Raw genomic sequence first — 21,347 nt, 5'->3', positions numbered from 1 at the left:
ATTTCCTCGCAATCTTGTTAAAGGCCTGGTGTTGGCTTAACAGTTAAGGGAGCTGGCTTAAGATCCTCGGGTCTTGAGTTCAAGCCTCAGTCAGGCTGTTCAATTAACACCAGGAAGGGTTCGACTCCGCCTGTCCTCCTTCCAAGGTCAGCAAAATGAGTACCAGCTTACTGGGGGAAATGACCATTCAGGGTAACCTGTGTCGGAGTGGCGACTGGTCCAGGACTGTACTCCTTGCCAATTAAACTGCCTCAGCAGCCCTATGTGAAAGGAATGGTAATATTGGGTTGCCGAAATAGGTGACCCTTATTGTCAGTAATTCTGTCTGTTTGTTTGGATGTTTGTTCGTTTGTCATCAGCATAATTGGTAGTAAACGTGGGCGGATTTTGACCAAACTCGGGTGGTAGGTACATCTTATGACCTCGTGCTTTGGAAATTGTGATGTTTGCTAGGGACGCTTTTGTTCCCTAGCAACAACCGAAAAACCTTCAAAATCGGTACTGTTCACACAAAATCAATTCCGAAAGCCATTATCCCACGTATGGTTATGAAATTTGGCACGAATGATCTACCGGTGATGCTCTATCAAATATATTCCGGTTTTTGTGATATATGGAATATTTTACCTGCAGCGCCCCCAACAATTAGGGTATGCGCAAAAATTGGTGAAAATTGAAGGCCCCCGAGCGACCAGGTGAGTGCATCGATACGAATGAAACTTTGCAGGTTCATGGTACTCAATGAGTACTACAACTTTGCCTCAGGACATATTCACCGATTTCGCTTAGGTCAGGGGTCAAAGGTCAATTAGTGCAAAAATCGATAATATGCGAGAGCTGGAGGTGCCTTCGCGCCAAATGCTACTCCTCCTAGGATTATGGTCGGATGGCCATGAAAATTCACACTAATCATCTGGAATACATTGTGCACAAACAATCGAGCCGGATTTTCGATTTAGATCTTTGTTCACCCACAGCACCCCCTCGAACTTTGGGGATTTCCGATTTCAAACCGCATTTTCGGTACTTTTCATTCAAATGGATACCGAGTAGTTATCAGTAGATGGAACTGGATGAGATTTGATATGCATAATCTTAAGGTGATTCCCTATCCGCTATATAACATCCATTTTGCTCAACATCTTATAGTTTCCATGCTCGGCGACCCATCGCCGCCTACCGGCTTGTATATATATACATATATATATATATTTTTTTTATTAAATTGTTTGTAGGATATATAGTTGCCTTCTTGCTCTGTAGTCTGTCCGGAAATAGCCCCACTAGCATAACACAACCTTTGCTTCATACTTCATGGCTATTGTTCATCGATGCAGCTTCCTAAGGTTCTTCCTGTCTCTCCAACATACCTGTACAACGCGAGCAGAGTATCGTATGCATTACACTCACACGTTCACACTGTTATACCTTGTCCTTGATCCTTATGAACATCTGGAGGAGTGTTCTAATAGGCTGCTATGCAACCTCAACTGCAGCAGCTTTCATCAGCTTCCCATTGTGACTTGATACTCCTGATAAGTATGGAAATGGCCAGAAATCAAGACGGGTTGTTTGCATTGATTTGTTTTCTGCCTCTGCACTGTTGGAAACATCCCAATGCTGGGTTCAGGAAGACCCCTGTACAAACATCAGTCTTTATGGTCTGCCTTGAGCGGATCATCTCATTCATGCCCACGACAGTGAATGGGATAACTAATTCCCCTTTGTCTAGTGTTTTTACTACTGCCCACTTACGTCCTACAAGAAGACATCTGAAGTCAGGATAACAGTCTTTATGTGTCAGCTTCATGTAAAATGTGGACCATGGTGCTTAACTTCCCATCTGGACCCCTTGTTACCATTGTATCTAGAAACAGAAGTGATCCTTAAATGGAAATGCAAGTATAAAAAGCCATTTTCTGTTCGCTATACAAGCCTTTCACCCGAAGAAGTCTGCATGGAGTGGATGAAACGTCACTTGAGACAAGGTCTGCTCCTTTCTGTTTGTTTGAGAATTGCAGAGTAGAGCCGAGTAACAACTTTGGTTGCAAGAACATCTTTTTGTGAAAAACAATCAAGCCTTAATTAAAACGGAATAACAATGGACTTGAAACAATGACCTCTATAATAATTCCAGCACACCACCTTGTACAATATCCTTTCCTCTACCCCGCTTCCACTTCCGAGTCACTACCTTTCTCCTTATCATGTGCTATGAATGAAGACCTGCTCAGTTGGGCATCACAATAAAGGACGATAAGAAGTATGGATAGACACGAGAGAAATTTTAAGATACAAAAAAAAAACTACTCACTGTCTCCACAGATGACCCCAGCTGCAAAGCGAGCTCCACCATGCCGACAGCTGACCTCAGAATGATGGTGGCACTGCTGCAAGGATAACTCGTCTCCAGAACACTTCACACCGCTCATCACGATGTTGTCCGACTCCTTATCACCGTCAAAGTACCAGGTTTCCTGCGGTGCAATGATAGGGTAGGAATGATAAAATTGGTGCATTTGTAGAGATTGACAAGTTTCCATGAAAGCTCGAACAGATTGTACAAGTAAAAAGTGGCTTTGCCAGCCCAAACACAGCAGTATATTTACTTCATTTTGAGGCCTGCTCAGGCAAGGCAAGAAGTATAATTTTATGGCCAATCAAACAATTACAGAAGTTACAAATGCAAAACGCATCGAGAACAGTCATGTGAAAAATAACAGGAAAAATTCATCGGCTCGGATTGCACGTTTGGTTTAGGAATGACTGAAAAACAGACAAGTCTGGAGACGACGATGGTTCACGAGCAATGTACACGGTTCGCCTTTTTTTCTTTTTTGACCTTCGAGGGTCCTTTTTTGACCTTTTTTGACCTTTTTTGACCTTCGCTTACCAACTTTTATTCGAAACAGTTGAAAACCCTCGGAGCTCGATGCCCAATTTATTGATTTTTTTGACATTTTCTAAGTTCGTGACCTTGTGACCTTGACCTTGGGATGAAAATGAGAAATCGAGCTCTGTGGGGCTATGCAGGTGCCATTGGGCTAACCAAATACCGAAACCCCTGCCAGATTCGACAAACCCCCTTGGAGAAGATGTAACTTGAAACCGGCTACCCAGTAAAAAAAACACATGCTATTTGGGCGTGGCTCTGCCCATAATGGGCACAGCACGCCCGTTCTCAGGAAAACACAACTAGATCATGATACAAACCTCGCACCCTAATTTTATCAGGATCGGATCAAAACCCACGGAGCTATGCTCGGGACAGACACACACACACACACCCATAACGAATATAGTGGTCACTTATTGACTCGTGAATCAATAATGGAGAGAGGAAAAAAAAAAAAAACAGGAAAGTGACACCAGAAAAATAGTTGTTAAAAAAAAATAATAAAAGTGACAAACAAATAAGTCAAGTACAGTACAAATCAAAATAAAATGGAGTAATGTGTTGAATTTTCAAGCATGATATTTCACGACACCACCCGACACATAAGCAGGTGAAGAATGACCGACGTGTATTTACAATGTGAATGTATTGTGAGAGTGGGTGTTCAGGTGCTTTCAGAGAGGGGCCAAGATGTCTTTAACCAGAATAATCACCCGAAAGCCTCAACAGCCCAAAGCCTTCACCAAGCATACCAGTGGGGACTGAGAGAAAAAGCATAAATATGTAATTGGCCAATGGGAATATATAAATAAATAATTAAGAAAGTAAGTTCGTAAGTAAGTAAGGAAGCAGGTTGGACCACATAAATAAAAATGGCCCTCGGAGAGAAACTTGTGAAGGCTCAAATTGGTCTGGCTGCTCTTGGCATGGAGTCAGTGGAATATATTAAAGAAAACCTCAACCATTCAATGGCTGGCTGTATGTACGAGTCATTGATCAGTATTGACGTCAATAAAACAGCACAAGTCTAACATTTCTGCAGCCCTTGTTCAAAAGCTACTGTGGGATCCTCAGATTTTCGAAGAAACCGCAAGAAGATAGAACAGTTGCCTTAAACTCCCTTCCGAAGAACAATGTAAGTGATGAAATGACACCCCTTCCTGCAATGTACCAGGATGACAGTTTATTGTTGGACGCTCTTCCTTCAGAAATCTCACCTGAAGTAGACAAATTCAGTGACAAGCAAATCATTTGAAGAACAAACTCATTGAAATTCCACACTCTCTGGATGAAAGTCAGTTAACATTTTCCAATGTTATGGAAGTCTTTGGAAGGCTTGATCAAATGCTGTTTTTTGGAGTGTCGCATGTGAGAAAGTTATCTTTTTTAAATTCTCCTCATCATTTAAAAGATGTCCATGAATCAATTCTTAAATAGTGATTAACATGATAATTTGGGAAAGTATACGTGTTGTGATTGTTACCTCCGCCACCGAAGGTGAAGGAGGTTATGTTTTCACCCCCTTTCCATCTGTCTCTCTGTTTGTGTGTTTGTTTACCCTGCAGCAGCCACACCGTTTCAGCGATCATGACCAAATTGGGGACAGACGTCGGCCATGGTCCAACTTAGACACTTGTCGTTTTTGGTGAATCTCGGTCAAAGGTCAAGGTCAAGGTCACCGAAAAACCGAAATTCTTATTTTCGCAATAACGTCCACTACAATGGTCGTATCGACTTCAAACCAAATCCAAAATGTGCATCTTCCAATTCTGCATCCAATCATATGTCTAATTGGGGTGTCACACCAACACCCTTCTTCGCGGTCGGGGGTCGAATGTCAGGGGGAGTCGGGTCAAAACTTTCAAATTGTGATAAAAACGCCATTTCAAGTCCGATTGACTTCCAAGTTATGATCATGACCAAACTAAGTGCTATAACTCATTAAACAGTACAGCACTATCGACTTGTAAGAACCAAATTGATTTCCGGGTTTTTGTTTTTTTCAGAGGTCATGGAGATATGACAAAGTTATTCCGGCAATTCCTTGCTCAACGAGCAATTTCATTTGTTTGTTTGTGTGCAGAATATCTCAAAAAAGTTGTGCACGGATCCGGATGAAATTTTGTGGACAGGTTTGGTGTGTGACAAGGATGAACTGAATAGATTTTGATGAAGATCCGGATCCGAATCCGAATCCGACGATTAGAATTTTTTGCGATTCTTCTCCATGGAGAGATCGGGCTAAAAAAGATATATAGTGTTACGGCTGTGGAAATTCGCAAACCACCATTCAGGACCCGTAGGTGAGATATCTCTTAAGTACATGTGTAGGTAGCCCCAAACCCGTTGTCTGGAGGGAATTTATGTGTTTCATTCGGGCTGCGACGCTTTGAGATAGCCGTTTTTCTGTTCTATCTTTATTTTGAACCAACCACGTCTCAACCACCATCACACAACAACCACCTTAACCACCACGCCAGCCATCGTCACCAACTACAACCACAATCCAACCCTCAGACAAAAACAACAACACCAACAGCCACGACCTTTACCTTCACAACTCAATCCCGCAAACATCGCATCATCGTCATTCCCAAACGGCACCATAACCATCAAACCACCACCGAAAACCCTCCACCACCCTCACCTCTCTTCTTCTACGGCCATTCCTGCACCACCTGTGAAAACTGAGCGTCGGGCTGTCTTGTGCCCGTTCAGTGATACGCACCGAGCCGCGAGCGCATATAGCGGCCTTTCCAAGGAAAATTCGGATCACAAACGCTACACGCCCACTTCTGCTCCCTCCAATTAGCAAGCACGGGGCGGCTTGGCCCCGCCTCCAGGCGCATCTGTGTGAAATCGATATATGTAAATTCTAGGATCAGGGGAGATTCACGCCCCCTTTCCTCCGACCAATGGGCGAGCGTGGCTCCGCCCCCGAGGTCATCCTGATCCGGATATTAGCTGCTCCTGCCGGCCGATAAAATGGCGAGCGCAAGGCAAATCATGGCAGATTGAGTCAGTCGAGTCGGGTGGCGAAGTGATCGGTGTGGCAGGAAGAGTCGAGTCGGATGGCGAAGTCATCGGTGTGGCAGGAAGAGTGGAGTCGGGTGGCGAAGTCATCGGAGTGTCATCGAGTGGGGTTCTGGAGTCGCCTGAGAAGAATTGCGGGAAGAGGCCAAGGAGCTCGGGTCCGAGGTGAGAAGGACGGCGGTCGGCGACGAGGTCGCGGTGTGGGATCGCTCGCCTTGGGACCCAAGCCAGCCAGCCATTCTCCCTCCCCCAGGGCATCAACAATTCCCCCTGTCCCCCGCGCTGAGATAGTGCAACAAGAGGGCCCCGTTCCCACCCCACTCCAAACGTCGTACCAACGAACCCGCCAAGGAGCACGGAGTCGGGGCACAGCCACGCGGCCACATTGGCGGCTCGTCCGCCAACGCGTCATGAGGACGCGGTTAGGACCCTCCCGGTCTCACGGGCCTGGCCGCTCCTTCAGGTCACGTGCACATATTGGCCTACAGGCCATCTGCCCCCTTGTCTATGAGGGTGGCTTCTTTCCTTTGCTTTTGTGTAAATGTGTGTTGGTGCCGTCTGTGAAGTAGAACTGTATAAGTGTTGCAGTGTGTGCGCGTAGTCGGTTGTAACTCTGTGTCGTCGTTGCTTTTGTTTGGGTTGCTATATGTGCATTTTGACTGTTTGGCTGTATATATGTGCTTTCCGTGTGCCGGGAAATAAATGTGCTTTGTGTGAACTGTTTTCCTGTTTCGCTTCGTCTGTTCTTTATTGACCCTCCATCCTGCTTCAAGTAAAGGGTTCGTAGTGGGCTTAATACGCCTGGTAATTAATCGGAACCGTCGAGGCCGACGATAACACCGCTCGGTTATCACTGTAGCACGGAACGGACCACTTAAGCGGTTCGTGTCCGGAGTCGGCCTGTGGCGTGGTACGATCACCCGGACGACCATCCGCGCAGGTACTTAGGTAGATCGAATTTGGCGAGCAACCCTATCCTGCGCAGGTGAGCGATTGGCACGGTCGTGGTGGGGTTAAACCCCCACCCGTGACTAGCTCCCGGCATTGTTCCGAGAGGGTCACGACTAAATTGTCCGTCCGGTGGGCGACGCGGTCGCGATTCGAGTGACGTGCCCGTCCGCACGCCCGCGGGTGCGAATTCGCAACACTGGTGTCCGGGAGTGGGATTCGAATCTCTCCCGCCTCTAAGCAAAATTCACGGGGAATCGGTTCAGGGGTGAGAGGAGCGACCCCCGATTCCCTCCAAATTACGAGCAGGCCAAATTAACCCCTTACGAGAAATAAGATGGAGTCTCAAGGCGAGCGGGAGCCGGGGGTAGATATGGATTTAGAATGTGAGGAATCCATGGTCCAGGACGAAATCCTCGTGCAGGAAATGTTTATTGTGCAGGAACAGTTTCCCCCCCAACTGAACCCAGAGCCCAAAATGGGTGCGGCGGCGGCCACGGTGTATGACACCTCCCCTCCCCCTCTCCGCCAAAACCTCCCGATCCTGGCCGAATCGGCACCGCCGAGTGCACCCGACATGGCCCAGCTATGCGCCATACTTGCGGCAATGAAAAACGAAATGAAAGAAAATGCGCAACAATTGAAGGATGAAATAAAAAACGGAATGAAAGAAGAAATGGAAGAAATGCAGGGTGAGACGCAGAACATGGGAATGAGCCTAAAAGGAAGCTTGGATGAACTAAAAAACGAAATGAAAAAGGAAGTCGACACGATACGAGCGGAGGTGACCGGGTTAAAAGAGAAAGTAAAAGGAGTGGGGGTCGCATTGGAAGAGAGCAAACAAGAGAGGGCAAACAAAATAAAGACGGTGGTGGGAAAGATAGACAAAGTAGGAAAAGGACTGGGAGAAGTAAAAAAGGGACAAGACCAAATAAAGGAGGAAATAGGGAAGAACACGACGGCGATAGAGGAATTAAAAAGAGAACAATGGAGAATAAAGGACGGATTGGGAGTCATGAAGAAGGACTGTGAGGAAAGACATAAAGGCATGACGAAGAGAGTTGAAGACCTGCGAAAGGAGGTAAAAGCGGAGACACAGAAAGGATTAAAGGCCGTGGGGGAGGAATGCAGAAAGAGACATGAGGAAGTAATTAATGAAATGGAGCGGAAAGCCGGAGAAAAGACAGAGGAACTGGGGAAACGAATAGAAGAACACAAGGGCGAGACGGAAGAGCAGTTTCGGACAACGGGGGAGAAAATATCCAAGACAAATAAGGTGGTGACACAGGTAAAAGGGGAAGTGGAGCAAATAAGAGAGAAAGTCGGGGAACTATCGTTAGGGACGATAGGGGAGGAATTAAATGAAGTAATGAAGGGGAAAATGGAGGAAATGGAGAGGAGACTGACGGAATGTGTGGAGACCCGGTGTGAGAGGCAGGGTGACCTCCTTCGGGAACAGGGGGAGAGGATATACTCCCTCGAGGTGGATTGTGCCCAGGTGGGGCCGGTGTCACAGGGCGGAGAAGGAAGCTTGCCCGATGCGGGGGTGAGCATGCCAAGCTTGGGGAGGGTAGAGGCCGCGGGGTCTTTTGGCCTAAGGGGCTACCGAGTATGACTGTTCCGGTGGGTGTGCAGAGTGCGAGTCCAATGGCTTGGGGGAGTAAGCGGGACGACGCAGGGCACGGACAGACACGGACAGGGGTGGTAGAGCCCCCGGGCAAATGGCTCGGACCCTGCGGGAGTGAGGCACCGTTGGGACTGGGGAGGTACACCCCTTCAGGAGTCCCTGGGGAACTGGAGGGGGGGGACCTCGAAAGGACCGAGGTTGCCGCTACCCCCGTACGATGGCAAGACGGACTTGAGGGCATACATGGCCCAGTTCCAGTGTGTTGCCAGAGGCAATGGCTGGAACGAGGTGTAGGGTGTGGCACAACTCACGGCGGCCCTGCGTGACGCGGCCTTGGAGGTCCTGACCATGGTACTCAGTGAGGGGGTGACCCTGGAGGATCTCCATTCGGCCCTAAAAAACCGATTTGGCATGGACCAGCAGAGCGAGCTTGTTAAAGCTCAGCTCAACGGGCGCAAACGACACTCCCAGGAACCACTGGGAGAATTGGCACACGACATTCGCCGCTTGGTGGGGATAGCGCACACCAACATGCCGCCGGAGTACCGGGAGGAGATTGCCCTGGACAATTTTCTCCGAGCGATAGGGGCACCGATGTCGGAGCATTGCTGACCGTATGGCGCCCGGACAACCTCCAGAAGGCGGCTGATACTGCCGCCTGCTGGGAGGCAGCCAGAACGCCATTGGGAGGGGATGGGCGGCATGCGGTGGCAGTCCGACAGGTGGGCCCCGTGAACGACAGTGCGCTGGGAGCCGGGGCGACCCTGGGCGACCAAGCGCGAATGGAAAAGATGGTGCAGGGCATGTTCGACCACCGGTTCGGGAGACCTGGGGAGAGGCGGTCGGGCCCAGGAAGGGCGGGAGATGGGCCATCATGGGGTACCCCAATTCGGAACGGAGGGGGGTATAATTTGGAGTACCGGAGGCAGACACCTTACCAGAGGAGGTGTTATAATTGTGGCGCAAGGGACCACCTGCAGCGGGAGTGCAACGCCCCGCGCAGGGAAAGGCCCCCGCGAAGGGAAGAGCCACGGCCCCCCAGACCACCAACTCCGCCCCGGGTCAATAGGGATAGCCAGGCCCAACCATCACCCCCCCCACCAGTCCCTGGGAAACTAAGAAGTGCCGAACATGTAGGGCCGTGTTCGGCAGACTCGGACGGAGAAGAGCCCTCAGAACTGCGACAGGTCATCAATTGTGGCCAAATTGGCAATGGTAGCTTAACAATTCGGTGCAAAGTTGCCGGTGTAGACGCCGTTGTGGACACAGGAGCAAGCGCCACGATCATCAGCCCTGTGGTCCTTGATTCGAGTGTAGACGGTTGGGATGAGATCCACCGTCTGCAAAACCATAGTTTGCAGCTAGCTACCGGGGCAACGGCCCCCATCATAAGACGTGGTTTCTTGTCGTTTAAATTGGGCACCGTGAAAACAAGGATAGAGGTTTGGGTGGCGAAGGTGTGCAACCCATGTCTAATAGGGTTGGATGTGCTAATGGCAGGTGGTTGTAAGATCGACTTGGGCCGGGGGGTCATGCAGTTGGGTGGTGAGGAGTTGCCATTAGGGGGCGTGAGCACGGATGAGAGGGTGGAGCTGGAGGCTCCTGACTCCGTGGTCATTCCCGTGGGTGCCGAGGCGGTGGTCCCGGCCCGGTGGGGAGCACACCCAATGTGGCAGGGCTCCTGCGGCCTGGCAGAACTACCGGCAGGGCCATCAACCCCTGGTTTAGTCGTGGGCCGCACCCTGGTAAGTACCGACAGGCCAATAGTGCCCGTTCGGGTGATAAATGTTAGCACGGAACCACGCACTATCAGGAAGGGCACGAAGGTGGCAGATTGCACCCCAGTAAAAGAGGTCTCAGAGCTGAGGGACGATAACGTCGAGCCGGACCGGCCCCAGAGGGAGTCTCCAGACTTGATTAGGAATTGGCCCGATCCCATTTGCGAGAGGGTAAATCGGAGTAGTGTAGATTTGGAGGATGCCCAGCGGGAGGCCTTATACAAACTGGTCGACCGACACATGGGGATCTTCTCCTTGTCACCCGAGGATATTGGACGTACGGGCCTGGTGCAACATCAGATCCACACCGATGGGGCCCGGCCTGTCCGTCAGCCTGCTCGAAGGCTCCCATGGAGCAAAAGAGAGGAGGCTGATGAACAGGTTGAAAAGATGCTCAATGCAGGTGTCATTGAGCCCTCGGGAAGTCCTTGGATGTCACCGGTTGTGCTGGTCAAAAAGAAGGATGGGACCACGCGTTTCTGCGTGGACTATCGCCAGCTGAACAACGTGACACTCAAAGACTCCTATCCCCTGCCTAGAATTGACGATACCCTCGACGCCGTTGCAGGCTCTAAATGGTTTTCAACTTTGGACCTCAAGAGTGGGTATTGGCAGGTGGAGATGGATAAGACGGGGAAGGAGAAAACGGCATTTTCCACAGGGAAGGGACTGTATCAGTTCACTGTGATGCCGTTCGGTTTGTGTAACGCCCCCGCCACCTTTGAGAGACTGATGGAGCGTGTACTAGGCGGCATGCTGTGGCAGTCATGCCTGGTGTATCTGGATGACGTCCTGGTACACGCTAAAACATTCACCCAGGAGACAGCCAATTTGGACCAGGTGTTTGGGCGCCTCAGGCAGGCAGGGCTAAAGTTGAGCCCGGAGAAATGCACTTTGTTTGCGACAGAGGTGGCCTATCTCGGACACGTGATAGGCCGCAAGGGGGTGAAGACCGACCCCGGAAAAATTACAGCGGTAGAGGAGTGGCCCGTACCTACAACTGTCAAACAGGTACGGGGCTTTTTGGGACTTTGCTCCTACTACCGGCGCTTCGTGGCAAACTTTGCGGAGATAGCCAGGCCCCTTCACCGGTTGACGGAAAGGGGTTGAGAGTTAATTGGATGGGGGAGTGCCAGGAGGCCTTCCTCAAATTAAAGGGGTGTTTGACATCCACACCCGTGTTAGCGTACCCCACCGATGACGGGATGTATACCCTGGACACAGATGCAAGCCAGGAAGGATTGGGAGCAGTCTTGTCTCAGACACAGGGGGGCGTGGAAAGAGTGATCGCGTATTACAGTCGGGCCATGAGTAGGCCCGAACGAAATTATTGCGTAACTCGCAAGGAGCTATTGGCTATGCTGTCTGCCGTGAGCCATTTCCACCCGTACTTGTACGGGAGGAAATTTTTGGTTCGAACTGACCATTCCTCCTTGCATTGGCTCTTACGGTTCAAGGAACCGGAAGGCCAGATTGCAAGGTGGTTGGAAAAGTTGCAGCAGTACGATTTCAGTGTGGTCCATAGAGCCGGTAAGGCTCATGGGAATGCCGATGCACTCTCTCGACGCCCCTGTCTGGGAGAAAACTGCTGATATTGCGTGAGACATGAGGAGAGGGACCAATTGGCAGACACCTCCCCAAAACTCCCAATCCGTGCGGCCCGGGTGGTAGGCCCAACTTTGCCACTAACCGCGGGAGAGGAATTTGGTGGATTGGCATGGAGCACGGCCCAGAGGGAAGACCCAGTGATAGGGCCAGTGCACAAATGGGTCCAGGAAAACAGGAGGCCCAGTGGGGAGGAGATCGCCCCATTCGGAGCGTGAACAAAAGCATACTGGGCTCAGTGGAGGACGCGAGAAATGAGGGACAACATCTTATATCGCAAGTGGGTGGAGATTCCTTCCGAACAAACTTCTTGGCTGGTGATAGTCCCTGATGGGTTTAAGACCCAAATTTTGAAACAGGTGCACGGTACCCGCGTCGGCGGCCATTTGGGCAGGACCAAAACAAAATCTCGGGTCCGCCGGTGGTTCTATTGGGTTAACATGGGGCGCGATGTACAGAACTGGTGTCGAGCATGCGACGCCTGTACTGCGAAAAAGGGACCGCCACAGAGGATGAGGGCCCCACTCCAACTACATCAGGTTGGGGCCCCCCTTGAGCGAGTGGCCATGGACATTTTGGGACCACTGCCCCCCACTCGCCAGGGTAATAAGTACATCCTCGTAATTATGGACTATTTCACCAAATGGCCGGAGGCCATTGCCCTCCCCAACCAGGAAGCAGGGGTCGTGGCAAAGGCCTTCGTAGAAGGATTTACATGCCGGTATGGGATTCCGCAGGAGCTGCACATGGACCAGGGATGAAATTTTGAGAGCGAATTACTAAAAGAGGTGTGCAGGCTCCTGGAAATTCGAAAGACACGGACAACGCCCCAGAGACCACAGTCGGATGGTATGGTGGGGAGGTTCAACAGGACCCTGGTCCAACAGTTGGCCCTCTTCACCGCCACTAACCAGGAGGACTGGGACGAACATCTCCCGTACCTCCTGATGGCCTATCGCGCATCCCAGCACGGGTCTACCGCGTGTCGTCCGGCGCTGTTGATGTATGGACGGGAGCTGAGAAGCCCCGTCGATTTATTGTGCGGTCCGACGCTTGAGCGGCTTGATAGGCCCCCGGGGGAGGGCTATGCCCGTTGGTTGGAGGAAGGCATAGAGAAGGTCCATGCCTTTGCACGACACCAGCTCCAACAGGCGGGCATAAAGATGAAGCGCAGGTACGACCACCGGAGCCAGGTGAGCAAATACCCACCGGGGGCGAAGATTTGGTTCTTTAACCCCCGGCGGAGGAAGGGCAGATGCCCGAAGCTCACCTCACCTTGGCAGGGCCCGGGGGTCGTCCTGGCGCAAATAAGTGATGTGGTCCTAAAAATTAAAATGGGACCACGGGCCCTTCTCCGGATCGTCCACGCGGACCGCCTGAGACCTTACAAGGGCGACCTTATGCCCTCATGGATATGTCTTGCCGGAGAAGTCGGTGCTGGAACAGCCACTCCCGCAGAGGCACAAGGCTCGCAGAGCCTTGCAACGAGTTCACGAGCCCAGAAGGAAGGGATGAAATCCCCCCTGCAAATAAGGATTTGGGGACAGTGACAGACAGTGAATGTGTAGTGGGGACGTAGCTTAGCGATGTAGTCTAAAAAGGGACGTGCTGTAGTGTAAGGGACGACATGGGAGCAGGAGTTACTTAGGGGAGGTGGTCAGAAGGATGGCTGAGTTCAGCGGTGTGTGTGTTGAAGAGTTGGTGAGTTGAGTGGAAACATGTGCTTGGTGAGTGAGTGAGGCCAGTGGTTCTGTGTGAATGGAGCGAATGTGGAATGCGTGGTGCGATGAGTGATTGGGGGGAGGAGTGACTCCCGCCCAAGGGACCCCAGGGTCAGTGTAGAGTGAGTTAGCTGGGTTAGTTAAATTGACAAAATGGAGGTCGTTTTGCTCTTGGTGTGAATGTAGGCTCGATACCCATTTGGAGGGGTGCAGGAGCCCTGTGGGCGGGCTGAGAGCGTGGCTACGAATGGTGAGTATCGCTGAGTGAGTACCCCGGGCACCAAGCTAGTCGGCCGCGGTAGGCCAAGGGCCCATGGGGGGGCCGGGATAGCGTAGTGGGCACGGGTGCGCCCGCATGATGTGGGGGCCCGGAGCACCGTTAGCCGCGTGGGCAGTGTTGTGGGCACGGGTGACCCTCGGAAAGGGGCCCGGGAAGCCAGCCTGCCACGTGAGCGTTTCAGGGGAGTTGCCATGGAGGGCATTCCCCGGTGTTTAGGGAGCTGGTAGGCTCGGAGGTAGTGTAGTGCCCGGGTGTGCCATCGTCGGAGAATCGGCAGAGGTCGTGCCTGCCAAGGGGAGCCACGCGTCCCAGCCATGAGACCGTGTGAGGGCACGGGAAGAAAATTGGGGGGCGAGGCCTGAAATTGTGAGGACACCAACACAAGTGAGGGGGATCTGGGTTGTTAGAACCAATAGTTTAAGCGAGAGGCGCTTGTTGAAAGCCCCGGGGTAGTTTAAAGGTAAATGGATAGGGTATATTAGGAAGTGTACCCCTCCGCACCATCCATCCCTTCGTTCTCGTTGTGGGCCGCTGGACCCACTTTGGGTTAAGATCGCTGAAGTCTGGGGAGGCCATCTTGAGGCTTGAGTTGGGCCTCGACGCAGGACGCTAGCTCTCCCTAATTCCTCTCCGGGAAGGGAACGTAGGGGTTGGGAGTAGGCTAGGGGACGATAGGTTAGCCGAACAAGGACAGTAAAGGGGGTGAGGGGACGAATTATAGGGGGAAGTAAGGAAAAAAAAATAAAAACAACAAAAAAAATAAGTTGGGGATAAATTGGTAATGACAAATTAAGGGAGTGGGTATGGACAGTGGCAGGCAAAGGCGATAGGTGGGAGGGAGAAAGTAGGCAGGTCCGAGCCCGCCTTCTGAGTGGCCAGCACCACCGCACTCCCTCCACCAACCTCCATCTCAAGGCAGAGGCTGACCAACTTCATCTGCTGGCTGTGTCGCTTCAAGGCCTGTGCCGGCCAACTTCATCGGCAGCTGTTGTATTGCTGCGAGGCCTGTACCGGCCGGATCGTCTGCTGGCTGTGTTTTGCTGCGAGGCCTGTACCGGCCGGATCGTCTGCAGCTGTTTTTGCTTCAAGGCCTGTGCCGGTCGATCATCTGCCGGCTGTTTGCTACAGTGGCCCTGCTTTGCCATGCCATGCCTACTGCCCTCATCATTTTGCCCTGTTCTATTTTGCTTTGCCGCCCCCCCCCCCTGTTCATTGCCATGTCGGCCAGGATCATCAAGCAACAGTTTGCAAGCTGGAAGAACTGTCCTGTTGGCAGCTACAACACGGGCCTGCAGTGGCGGCCCGTGCACCGTGTTGTTTCTATCCATCCATTCACCGTTCCTTGTTTGTGTCGGCTTGAGTCCGCACCATTCACTGTGCCGCAGGGACTGCCCTGTAGGCAGCCGCACAAGGAGACTGCATTTGCGCAGCCCATGCGCCGTTGTTCGCTGCGCCCATTTAATAGGGGGAGGCCGTGGACTGCGTGTGAGCAGCCGGCCACGTTCCCTGCCACCTGCATTGTATGAGCCAGAGACTGCATGCGAGCAGCCTGGCTCCCTGCGAACTGCTTTTCTCTTTGCAGAGTCCATCGATCCTGGGTCATGGTTTAGTGTAAAATTTGAAAGTTAAGGTTAAGATGTACTGTAAATATGAGTGCGCCCCCGGCATGTCTGTCTCGCGCCGGCAATTGTATTTAAGTCGTCCATATGAGTGGGTTTGTTTAGTTAGTTACTCAGCCCTCAGGTTATTTATTTTGGGGACACGAATACCATGAATGTCGCACTCAGGGATCCGTAGGTAAAACGTACTTGGGGAGAACTACACATGATGGCACATGAAAATTCGACGACTCGGGACGAGTCTGTAAAAAGGGGAGGGGGTAGTGTTACGGCTGTGGAAATTCGCAAATCACCATTCAGGACCCGTAGGTGAGATATCTCTTAAGTACATGTGTAGTTAGCCCAAACCCGTTGTCTTGAGGGAATTTATGTGATTCATTCGGGCTGCGAAGCTTTGAGATAGCCGTTTTTCTGTTCTATCTTTATTTTGAACCAACCACGTCTCAACCGCCATCACACAACAACCACCTTAACCACCACGCCAGCCATCGTCACCAACTACAACCACGCTCCAACCCTCAGACAACAACAACAACGCCAACAGCCACGACCTTTACCTTCACAACTCAATCCCGCAAACATCGCATCACCGTCATTCCCAAACGGCACCATAACCATCAAACCACCACCGAAAACCCTCAACCACCCTCACCTCTCTCCTTCTGCGGCCACTCCCGCACCACCTGTGAACACTGAGCGTCGGGCTGTCTTGGGACCGTTCAGCGATACGCACCGAGCCGCGAGCGCATATAGCGGCCTTTCCGAGGAAAATTCGGATCACAAACGCTACACGCCCACTTCTGCTCCGTCCAATCAGCAAGCGCGGGGCAGCTTGGCCCCGCCTCCAGGCGCGTATGTGTGAAATCGATATATGCAAATTCTCGGATCAGGGGAGCTTCACGCCCCCTTTCCTCCGACCAATGGGCGAGCGTGGCTTCGCCCCCGAGGTCATCCTGATCCGGATATTTGCATATTAGCTGCTCCTGCCGGCCTATAAAACGGCGAGCGCAAGGCGAATCGTGGCAGAGTGAGTCAGTTTTTGGTTGCAGAGTCAGTCAAGTCGGGTGGCAAAGTGATCGGTGTGGCAGGAAGAGTCGAGTCGGGTGGCAAAGTGATCGGTGTGGCAGGAAGAGTGGAGTCAGGTGGCGAAGTCATCGGAGTGTCATCGAGTGGGGTTCTGGAGTCGGCTGAGAAGAGTTGCGGGAAGAGGCCAAGGAGCTCGGGTCCGAGGCGAGAAGGACGGCGGTCGGCGACGAGGTCGCGGTGTGGGATCGCTCGCTGCGGGACCAAGCCAGCCAGCCATTCTCCCTCCCCCAGGGCATCAACAATTCCCCCTTTCCCCCGCGCTGAGATAGTGCAACAAGGGGGCCCCGTTCCCACCCTACTCCAAACATCGTGCCAACGAAACCCGCCAAGGAGCAAGGAGTCGGGGCACAGCCACGCGGCCACATCTGCGGCTCATCCGCCATCGCGTCATGAGGACGCGGGTAGGACCCCCCCGGTCTCGCGGGCCTGGCCGCTCCTTCAGGTCACGCACACATATTGGCCTACAGGCCCGTCTGCCCCCCTTGTCTATGAGGGTGGCTTCTTTCCTTTGCTTTTGTGTAAATGTGTGTTGGCGCCGTCTGTAAAGTAGAACTGTATAAGTGTTGCCATGTGTGCGTGTAGTCGGTGGTAACTCTGCGTCTTCGTTGCTTTTGTTTGGGTTGCTATATGTGCATTTTGAATGTTTTGCTGTATATGTGTGCTTTCCGTGTGCCGGGAAATAAATGTGCTTTGTGTGAACTGTTTTCCCGTTTCGCTTCATCTGTTCTTTATTGACCCTCCATCCTGCTTCACGTAAAGGGTTCGTCGTGGGCTTAATACGCCCGGTAATTAATCGGAACCGTCGAGGCCGATGATAACACCGCTTGGTTATCACTGTAGCATGGAACGGACCGCTTAAGCGGTTCGTGTCCAGAGTCGGCCTGTGGCGTGGTGCGATCGCCCGGTCGACCATCCGCGCAGGTACTTAGGTCGATCGAATTTGGCGAGCAACCCTATCCTGCGCAGGTGGGCAATTGGCACGGTCGTGGTGGGGTTAAACCCCCACCCGTGACTAGCTCCCGGCGTTGTTCCGAGAGGGTCACGACTGAATTGCCCGTCCGGTGGGCGACGCGGTCGCGATTCGAGTGACGTGGCCGTCCGCACGCCGGCGGGCGCGAATTTGCAACAATAGCGTGATATCTCAAAAAGTTGTGGCCGGATTCGGAGGAAACTTGTTGGACAGATTGGGTGTGTCGCACTGATGAATTGCTTCGATTTTGGTGAAGATCCGAATCTGGATTTGGATATGAGAATTATTTAATTTTTAAAGTGATTCTTCACCATTGAGAGATAGGGCCAAAAAGGAGATAGTCCTGTATAGAATGATATTTCAAAAATGTATTGGGCCCAATAGATTCTCGTGGGTCAGGCATTACGTGGTGGAGGTTTGCGCTCTACTGAGTGCCCTTCCAGATAAATATATATATATATATATATATATATATATATATATATATATATATATATATATATATATATATATATATATATTTCTTCTTGTAAATAGTAGAATTTTGATTACTGTGGCGAAAAGCCATTTTCTCAGAAAACTGTGTCCTGACTTATTCTGTCTGTTCTGATGGAGCGCCACTTTCGATATAAGTTATATCTCAGATGAGGTGATGCAATGTTGGCTCTGCCCAGCCGACTGATTAAGGTGTGTTGCATAACCACCAGCATGGTACCCACTCGCACTCGGGCTTTTGCATATGGTAACATGACCCTGGACATGGGATGGGGCGACTGGCGATGGTGGTCTCTTAACGACATGCCATGGCCTTGCAGGGAATGACTGGTGGTTTTGGAAATGGTTATTTTTGAATATGAGTGTGGCAATGTTTCATTCGGTCAAGCACAACTTGATATGTGCTGTGGAAGGCAGGTAGCCCATGAAATTGGCTCGATAGTTTCTAAATTGGGAATTTGGGCTCAGCTGACAGTTGTAGCAGGTGCCATCCACTGGGGGATGTTGTCAATTAAATGGGATTGTTGATTGATTCAGTGAAATTGTGGTGAAGGTTGGCCAGCCTATTTGGTTTGCTTTTGGTTTTGCCATCTTCTCTCCCAACCCGAAGGACACTACCTTCAGCAGAGGGCGGCAGATCGAAATTGAAGGCATTTTTGGATGTATAATTTTTGTACATTTAAGAACTGATTTCATTGCAACCAAGGGGATACCACGGTAAGAAAAGTAGATAAGGTTAGCTGCGGTTCACCTCCCACAGCCCACTCTACTTTAATGGATAAGCTAATTCGGTATGTGACTGCAAGTGTTGAGGCTGGAATCTTGGGCTCCCGATGGAGAACCTTGGCAGGAGCCTAAGGTTCCAGGGAGGGGGCTGTGTTAAGTGCAAAGGGTTTGGGGGGGGGGGGTCCATAGCTCGACTGTGGTAATTGTAAAATGGTCCGTGTGTTTTGAGAACTTCGATTGCCATCTATCAGTGACCTATCAGAGCAAGTTGTTTTGTTACACATGGCGCTGAGGAGGAAGCATATGTAATTTACAGTCAGGGTAATATTTTATGCTTAAACACATCTTGTTTGTGGGTGGGGTCAGGTGAGGACTTCCCATAACAAAAAGGCACACGTGTCACGCACTTCATCAAGGAGGAAAAGGCATAAAATATTGTTGCGGTTGTGGAAATTCGCAAACCACCATTCAGGTCCCATAGGTGAGATATCTCTGTAAGTACATGTGTAGTTAGCCCCAAACCCGTTGTTTAGAGGGAATAAATGTGATTCATTCGGGCTGCGACGCTTTGAGATTGCCGTTTTTCTGTTCTATCTTTATTTTGAACCAACCACGTCTCAACCGCCATCACACAACAATCACCAACCACAACGACGCTTCACAACAACAACAACGCCAACAGCCACGATCTTTACCTTCACAACTCGCTCCCGCAAACATCGCATCACCGCCATTCCAAACGGCACCATGGCCATAAACCACCACCATAAACCCTCCACCACCTTCACCTCTCTCCTTCTGCGGCCATTCCCACACCACCTGTGAGCACCGAGCATCGGGCTGTCCTGGGCTCGTACATGATGCGCGCCGAGCCACGAGTGCAAAATGCGGCCTTTCCAAGGAGAATTCGGATCAGGAATGCTACACGCCCACTTCTGATCCGTCCAATCAGCAAGCGCGGGGCGGTTTGGCCCCGCCTCCAGGCGCGTCTGTGTGGAATCGAGATATGCAAATTCTAGGATCAGGGGAGATTCACGCCCCTTTTTCCCCGTCCAATGGGCGAGCGTGGCTCCGCCCCCGAGCTTGTTCTGATCCGGAAATTTGCATATGGGTTCTCCTGCCGGCCTATAAAGCGCCGAGCGCAAGGCGAATCTGGGCAGAGTCGGTTTGGGTCGAGTCAGTTTTGGAAGAGCGGAGAGTGGCAGAAAGGGCAGAGTCAGTTTTGGAAGAGCGGAGAGTGGCAGAAAGGCAGAGTGGCAGAAAAGGCAGAGTCGGCCTTGGAAGAGCGGAGAGTGGCAGAAAAGTGGATAGAGTTTTGGGCAGAGTCAGTTTTGGAAGAGCGAATTGGAGTCGGGAGGCGAGGGCGTCCCGGTGGTTTTCGGCAGTCGGCTGAGGAGAATTGGGGGAAGAGTCCGAGGAGCTCGGGTCCGAGGCAAGGAAGACGGCGGTCGGCGACGAGGTCGCGCTGGAATCATTCGTCACGGGACCCAAGCAAGCCAGCTATACTCTTTCCCCAGAGCATCAACAATTCCCCCCCCTTTTTCCCCCGCGCTGAGATAGTGCGAAAAGGGGGCCCCGTTCCCACCCCACTCCAAGCAGTGCCAACGAAACCCGCGAAGGAGCACGAAGTCGGGGCACCGCCGCGCTGCCACATTTGCGGCTCATCACAAAGACGCGGGTAGGACCCACCCAGTCTCGCGGACCTGACCGCTCTTTCAGGTCCCGCGCAAATATTGGCCCACAGGCCCCGTCTGCCCCCTTGTCTTTGAGGGTGGCCTTTTCTTTTGTTTCTGTGTAAACGTGTGTGTGTGTGGTGCCAGTCTGGTGAAGTAAAACTGTTAAGTGTTGCCGTGTGTCGGTCTTATTTGGTAGTATCTCTGCGTCATTGTTTCTTTTGTTACATTTGATATATGTACATTCTGTTGGCTGTATATGTGTGCTCTCCGTGTGCCGCGGAATAAATGTGCATTATGTTGAACTGTTTTCCCGTTTCGCTTCGTCTTTTCTTTAATTGAATCTCCATCTTGCTTCACGTAAAGGGTTGGTAGTGGGCTTAATACGCCCGATAATTAATCGGAACCGTCGAGGCTGACGATAACACCGCTCGGTTATCACTGCAGCACGGAACGGACTACTTAAGCGGTTCGTGTCCAGAGTCGACCTGCGGCGAGGTGCGATCGCCGGGTCTACCCTCCGTGTGGGTACTTAGGTAGGTCGAGTTTGGCGAACAACCTTATCCCACGCGGGTGGCCGATTGGCACGATCGTGGTGAGGCCGAAAGGCCCACCCGTGACTAGCTCCCGGCGTTAGTCCGAGAGGGTCACGACAGAATTGTCCGTCCGGTGGGCAACGTGCCGTGATTCGAGTCACGTGGTCGTTCGCACGCCGGCGGGCGTGAATTCGCAACAATATCATAGCCCCCATGGTTTTAGTAATTTTATTGTACAGAGTTAAAGGGATAGCCCATATTTATAAGATTTATGTGTATGTGCAACTGACTTGAGTGGTCATGTGACATGAAGATTGCATATAATTGGGTTATTCGGTCATGAATATTATTGAC

General features: G+C 51.4%; 1 protein-coding gene across 2 annotated transcripts in view; it reads right to left on the bottom strand.

Annotated features, from left to right (window-relative positions):
• Positions 1-21,347, bottom strand: part of LOC147016125 (lysyl oxidase homolog 3A-like) — a 261,877-nt gene that overhangs the window by 123,087 nt on the left and 117,443 nt on the right. For both annotated transcript variants that reach the window (XM_085848863.1, XM_085848864.1), the window contains exon 8: positions 2,315-2,477. In XM_085848863.1, the coding sequence (XP_085704989.1) occupies positions 2,315-2,477 (163 nt within the window). The remainder of the gene's footprint in view (positions 1-2,314; positions 2,478-21,347) is intronic.

The sequence above is a fragment of the Eptatretus burgeri genome, chromosome 12 (assembly GCF_056783735.1).
Source record: "Eptatretus burgeri isolate ZD-2024b chromosome 12, Ebu_testis_v1, whole genome shotgun sequence".
NCBI lineage: Eukaryota > Metazoa > Chordata > Myxini > Myxiniformes > Myxinidae > Eptatretus > Eptatretus burgeri.
This window is presented reverse-complemented; position numbering and strand designations above follow the sequence as displayed.